This window comes from Desmodus rotundus, chromosome 3 (assembly GCF_022682495.2).
Source record: "Desmodus rotundus isolate HL8 chromosome 3, HLdesRot8A.1, whole genome shotgun sequence".
In the NCBI taxonomy this organism is placed as follows: domain Eukaryota; kingdom Metazoa; phylum Chordata; class Mammalia; order Chiroptera; family Phyllostomidae; genus Desmodus; species Desmodus rotundus.
Genome location: NC_071389.1, coordinates 115,162,401 through 115,168,400, shown reverse-complemented (window position 1 = coordinate 115,168,400; position 6,000 = coordinate 115,162,401). Strand labels below are relative to the sequence as shown.

The 6,000-nt window shown below is 49.9% G+C and overlaps 1 protein-coding gene across 2 annotated transcripts in view; it reads right to left on the bottom strand.

Moving 5' to 3' along the window:
* Positions 1-1,831: 1,831 nt before the first annotated feature.
* Positions 1,832-6,000, bottom strand: part of PRMT8 (protein arginine methyltransferase 8) — an 89,071-nt gene continuing 84,902 nt past the window's right edge. The window contains exons 9-11 of one of the 2 annotated variants that reach the window (XM_045199876.2): positions 4,824-4,883; positions 3,436-3,557; positions 1,832-2,668 (exon numbers count right to left, since the gene is read on the bottom strand). In XM_045199876.2, the coding sequence (XP_045055811.1) occupies positions 2,585-2,668; positions 3,436-3,557; positions 4,824-4,883 (266 nt within the window). In that variant the 3' untranslated portion in view covers positions 1,832-2,584. The remainder of the gene's footprint in view (positions 2,669-3,435; positions 3,558-4,823; positions 4,884-6,000) is intronic. The other variant, XM_024557788.3, reaches the window with a different exon arrangement.

Here is a 6,000-nt window from a genome sequence, read left to right as displayed (position 1 = left end):
GAGACTGCCTGTCTCCAAAGCTAAAGAATAACCAAAACCCAACAAATCAAAACACCTTACCAGTTCTGGCAAAGGACATTGCATTTCTAGCTAGGGAGATTTTGTAACCACACTTGAACTAAGGCTAGAAGTTTCCTGGAGAGGTCTCTAATGGAAAAAAGAGCTGCAAGGGGCCCAGCCTGCTTCTCTCAGGGCCTCTGAGTACCACCGCACAGTGTGTACACTGCACAAAGGCACCAGGCTCAGGGGCAAGAGAAATCCACTTGCCTGCCAAGCACAACACCCACAGAGCTATGTGCTCCTGGAGAGGCCTCTTTTCAAATTCAGACCTATCTCCCTTTCTGAGTGATAATGGTTCCTGAGAGAATATTTTAGAGCCAGTGGGAGCAGGAATAAAGGTGCAGGCAAGTGAAAATGTGGTTCTGGGCCAGGGGGTGGGTGCCTAGCTAAGACCCAACACCCTTTTGGGCTGCAGAAAGGGCTTTAGGTGAAACTGCACAGGCCTGGTGGGCAGGTGGGAAGGGAAGAGAGAGGGTCAAAGACACTACTGGCCTCAGAGTATTAGAGCCAGGCAGAGTTTCGAGTCACCTACATATAAGTCATTTTTGAAGGTGTTTGATTTTGGTCTTGGTTCATTTTCATTTCTTTATTTTTATTTTGCATGGTAGAAGTCTTTTTCCAAAGAAAACAAAAACAGAGAAGTGAAAAATTGTTTTTTTTTTTAATCTGGGAAGGGGAGACCCAGGGCTCTGCCCACCCTGTCCCAGGCACCTCCCACAAGCCCGAGGGGCCCCCAGGACACAGTGTGGAAAACACTCACTTGGTCCAGCTCCCTTGCTGCAGTGGCAATAAGGCTGACACCAAAGAATGTGGCATGACTTGCCCAAGGTCCACACTGTGTTGAAGCCACTGCCAGGCTAAACCCCCATGGCCCAGGTGTCTGGCCCCTTCCTCCCCCGCTCCAGAAGGCAGGCCCACACAATACCTGGCAACTGAATATTCAAGGCAGCTAGGCCTGGGTCCCTGTCCATAGGTGAGGGTCCCATCTTTTCCCTCTGTAGCCAATCACAGTCACAGAAGTCTCTCATCTGGTTCTGCCCTCTCCATAATAGGAATGGAGTCTAAAATCTTAGAGGTGGCAGGGATGAAGAACTTAAGAGGACTGGAGATTTCCAACAACACTGAGGAAGGGAGCTGCAGTGAGAAACTGGGCATCACCTCGAGGACCAAAGGACTTTTGCCTGAGCTCACTGGAAAGTCTCTGTTCAAGATGGGTGGGCTCCTGCTGATGCAGAAGGTGACAGACTAGGCCGGACCTGGGCCCAGGGGTGAGGGGCAGCAATGAGATCATTCACACCCTGTGGGGTGCTGCAAACTCTCAGCATCCTAGACAAGAAATGTCCCTTCACTGGCCTACTAACCTTTCCCTCAGTCCCTGTGCCAGCCTCTGCCCAGTGACTCAGGACCACAAGCTCAGCCCCCATCTCCTGCTTTCTCCTGGCCCTCCCAGCAGCATGCACATCCTGGATTACTCCCGACCTTGGCTTCCCTTTAGGCTACATGTGGCCTCTCCTTCTAGAGTGCTCTTGGGTAGCTCATGTCCTCCCACCCCAGCTCCAGGACACTCTTCCTATCCCCTGAGAGTCTGCAGGGACGTGCCTTTCAGCCTGTCCCGACTTCACAGCTATTCCTACTGAGGACCTTACCTTTCTGGAGCAGGGAGCAACCAAGGTGCTGCTCCTTTGACTTCTGTTCCTTATGGCCTTTAATGTCCTTGCCCAGCCCTCCCATTCCAGGGCACCAGGAACACAGTCATCCCATTGCTTCACTGTCATGTGCATTTATTGAGCTCCCACAGAGTGCGTGGTACTATGCTCAGGTTCGGAGCCATGGTCTAGTCAAAAGGAGACCAGAGCTAGTACAGAGAACGTTTCATAGCTGCTTACATCTGGTAAGGGATGGGGGAGGGGAGAGCTAATCACAAAACAAAGTCCTATTCAAAAGCCACAAGATCTCCTCTGAGAGTAATATATATTCTACGCACACGTGCGCGCACACGCCCTGAATGAACACATGGGTGAACCCAGTGGTTGTAAATGCGTGCATATACAGTGTTGTGGGTAAATAAACCACTGTATATGCTGTATGCACACACGCACGCACACACCACCGCACAGACAGAATCTGGCTTATGCTATCAAAGATACTAGCCTCCAGGTTCTAGTGAAGCGATCTGCCCTAGATGCCTGCAGCATGCAAAACTTGGAAGATCCGGAGAGTCACAGTACAGGAGGACAATGGGGATACATGGGTACGTTCTGTCCCCAGGCCCAGCTACGAGGTCGCTCTTGATCAGCGACAGCAAAGCCTTTGTGAAGGGCTCACAGAGCAGAGCTGAGGAGCCGGAGGCCATCTGTCCAGTGTCAGAGCCCATGGGAGCCCCGGTGAGTTCCCCAATCTTCAAGGCAGAGTTTAAACCTCTGATATTCGAGTGTGTAGTCCTGCAAACAGTATTCCTTGTCACAGTGCCGCAGATTGAGGTGGGAATGTTTTCTTGCTCACTCTCTGCAGCTTCCCACGTGTGCTAACGCATTTTGTAGTCATTAGATACAGATGTTTCACACAGCTGTCCCTTGAAGTCCAAGTCTACTGTGAAATCGAGATCTCGCTGCAAAGCAGGAACCAAGAGTCACAATATTAGTGTGGTTGGAAGTGACGATACCGCTCCCCTCCCTGCAGGTGGACGGGTGGGTAGCTACTGTGTTCCTCAGGTTTGCTACCTGAGGAGTTCCCACGGTCAGCCCTCAGGAATCTATTCTGGTGCCTCATTATCTTCACAGGAAGTTCTTTGATTCCTAACCTAAATCCTTCCTGTCATAAAATAAACTGTTCCCTCTGATTTCTTCCTGGAAGAATTCTGAGTGCGGTGGGTGAATCTTCTGTGCCATAACATTCGAGGCATTCTGTAGACTCTTAGTGCACTTGCCCACACCCAGGGTGGCCCAAAAAGAATCTCACCATCTGCAACCCACTAGGCCAGCCAAAGACAAGCAAACCAGACTTCTCCCGGGCCACCAGAAACTCCTATTTCCTGGCTCAGCTCATCCTTAATGAGGTAATGCTCATCCCATGGCAATAGCCTCTGTTCTCAACCTCTATGAAGAGCTAGAAGCTGTGTTCAAGGCTGAGAGAGTCAGGTTAGGGAGGGAAGTAGAGGCTAGAAAGTCTTTAATCCCTGAGCTTTAAGGAGACAACACTGGAGCCCTTCAGTCATGCCCAGCTACGACCAAGCCCAGTGCCTGACTGCCTCCTTCAGCAACTTTCCTGGCTGTGCACAAGGCACATAGGCACCTGGGCAAGTGGCTCCTGGGACCAGCACTGAGGTCCCTTCCCCTCTCTGACCCCTGCCCACACAGACGCTGCCTTAGCACTCACCACATTTTTGGCATTTGGCTTCATGGAGATGGTCCCATAGAGCTCTTCCCCTCTCCGGACAGTGAGGTAATCTTCCAAGTAGAAAACAGTCTGCTTCCAGTGGGTGTAGGGGGCATCAGGGGCTGAGGAGCGAAGGACGGGGAGGTAGAGCAGAAGGGTCAGAGAAGACGTCTCCAGAAGGGCTGAGACTGAGACCCTGCCTACAAGTTGCTGGGTTTCCTCTGGGACTCTGACTACTACACAACACTCTTGTTGGGTCAGGTGCCCAGCCCCTGTAGCTAGGCTCCAAGCTCCCACCAGAACTCCCCCTGAGCCCCAGTGACACCTCCTTCCATCAGATCCCCATCCCTCAGGGCTGCAGGTCTTAGCTGTGGAGCAGAAGAGAACAAGATGATATTACAAATTCATGCCAAGGGGTGGAGGATGAATACCCTCTCACCAGCTAAAGTTTGTAACACAAATAAATCTCAGAATGCTACTGTTTTTCCCCCCATTAATTCAACAGAGTGAAGACTTTCAGACAGTGTGGGCAAGAGATTTGTAGAGTAGGCCATCCTATCTCCCCTTAAATGGCATCATTTATGCAAACTCCACAGCTAACCCAGTTTCCCCAGTTCTATTGACAGCCCAGTCCTACAAATAGCTTTCCCTGCCTGCTTCTCTGCCCTAGAGCCAAAATTAGTACCCTTGGCCCAGGCCTGCCAGGAGTTTCAGCTGTGCCTTCCTAACTAGATCAAATTGAAATGAGGGATGATTCTCATTCCACAGCCCCAGTGCTGGTCCACAGCTCACACCTCCTGCATGACCCAAAACCATGCTGATGCTTGCACCCCCAATGTATTTGCCATTAAATCCCACCCATCCCCTCTCAGCACACTACAAATTTTATAGCTAAATGAGAGATCTGGCTAATGGGCCATCTTCCTCAGCAGCAGCTGTCTTTGGAACACTCTCCCCTCCCTACTCACTACTCACCAGGCTCTCTCTTCCTCATCGTTCAAGGTCACTTCCTCTGTGAAGACTTGCCTGACCACCTACCTGGATTAAGGGCACCCTGAGCTTGTGTTACCAGGGTGTCTGTCATGATGTGGCATAAATGCCTTTCCCCCCCATTAGTTTGTGTCCTCCCCAAGACTGTGATCTCCGTGAGGGCAGGGGCAATGTCAGGCCTGTTCATTGTGAAATCCTCAGTGCTTACCACCACACTTAGTAGATCTGTAATTCCTGAAGAAATGAATGGCTTATTTGGTATAAAACCAGAGTAGATAGACTTTCCATGATGCTTCAAAGCACCCATAGATGTTCAGTTACACTGGGGGCTTTAGAATGTATGGACTATAGAAGAACCCATCTTATGGTAAGTTCCTCTTGGCCATTCAGGCTCTTACCTTCCTCCACCAGGATACAGGACTCATTAATACTGATTTCCTCTTTGCTTAGGACCAGAGCTAAAGATGAGAAGATGTGGGGAGAACATAATAAGTGCCTTTCAAACACTACAGAAAGCTGTTACATGGAAAGACTTATATGTGGCCTTACTGGCTTTGGAGGCAGAACAAAGACTAGTTGGTGGGAATTACTAGAAGGCAGATATTTTTTTAAAATTTATTTTTAGAGAGAGGGGAAGGGAGGGAGGGAGAAAGAGAGGGAGAGAAACATCAATGTGTGGTTGCCTCTCTCATGCCCCCCACTGAGGACCTGGACCACAACCCAGGCATGTGCCCTGACTGGGAATCAAACTGGGGACCCTTTGGTTTGCAGGCTGGCACTCAATCCACCAAGCCACACCAGCCGAGGCAGAAGGCAGATTTTTAATTCACCAGAAAGAATAAGAGCTGTATCACAGTCTTATGAGCTCTCTGAGGGCCACTAACCTGGGACTTATTATGCACCAGGTCAGCCCAGGTGACAACTAAAATCTTTCAAGCCCTATTTTAATGGTGGTGAAGAGTTTGTCTTTCTTTGCCCTTTGCAATGAACTGGCTTGATCAAATGTCAGTGGTTTGGATAACAGCCTTGAGTAGCCTTCAGTGTATGCATGTGGGAAAACAGTGTAAACTCAAAGTCATGGAGGGGGAAGAGCAGCCTGAACACTTGGAAGAGCTCAAAGGAAGATCACAAACATGCAATCTGTGCATCTCAGAGCCTGGATCCCCAAGCATATCTAGTCTTCCTGGCCTCTAAGGCATCCTGCTGTCTACAGACAAAGTCTACCTGCTCCTAGCACCTTCCCTGCCAACTACCTCTAAATAAATTGTCAAACGACAGTCTCGGTGTGGAGAAGAGCAGTATACAATATGACTGACAGCACTCTCACACCCACTTCCACAGCAGCTCAGACAGGTGTCTCTCCTGTTCCTTGGGCTTTCAGGCTGGCACTCCGTACATTGAGCCACACCAGCCAGGGCTTCTCTCCTGTTCTTAAACACCTTCAGGCAAGGGGATTCAAGCATCTTACTTCTGGCACCTAATCAGAGGCCTTATGAGAATCCCAAAGACTCCACTGGTTCAGATTTGCCAAGCCTAGGAGTCTGCCTCTGATGGTAGCAAAGAAAAAAAAAATGT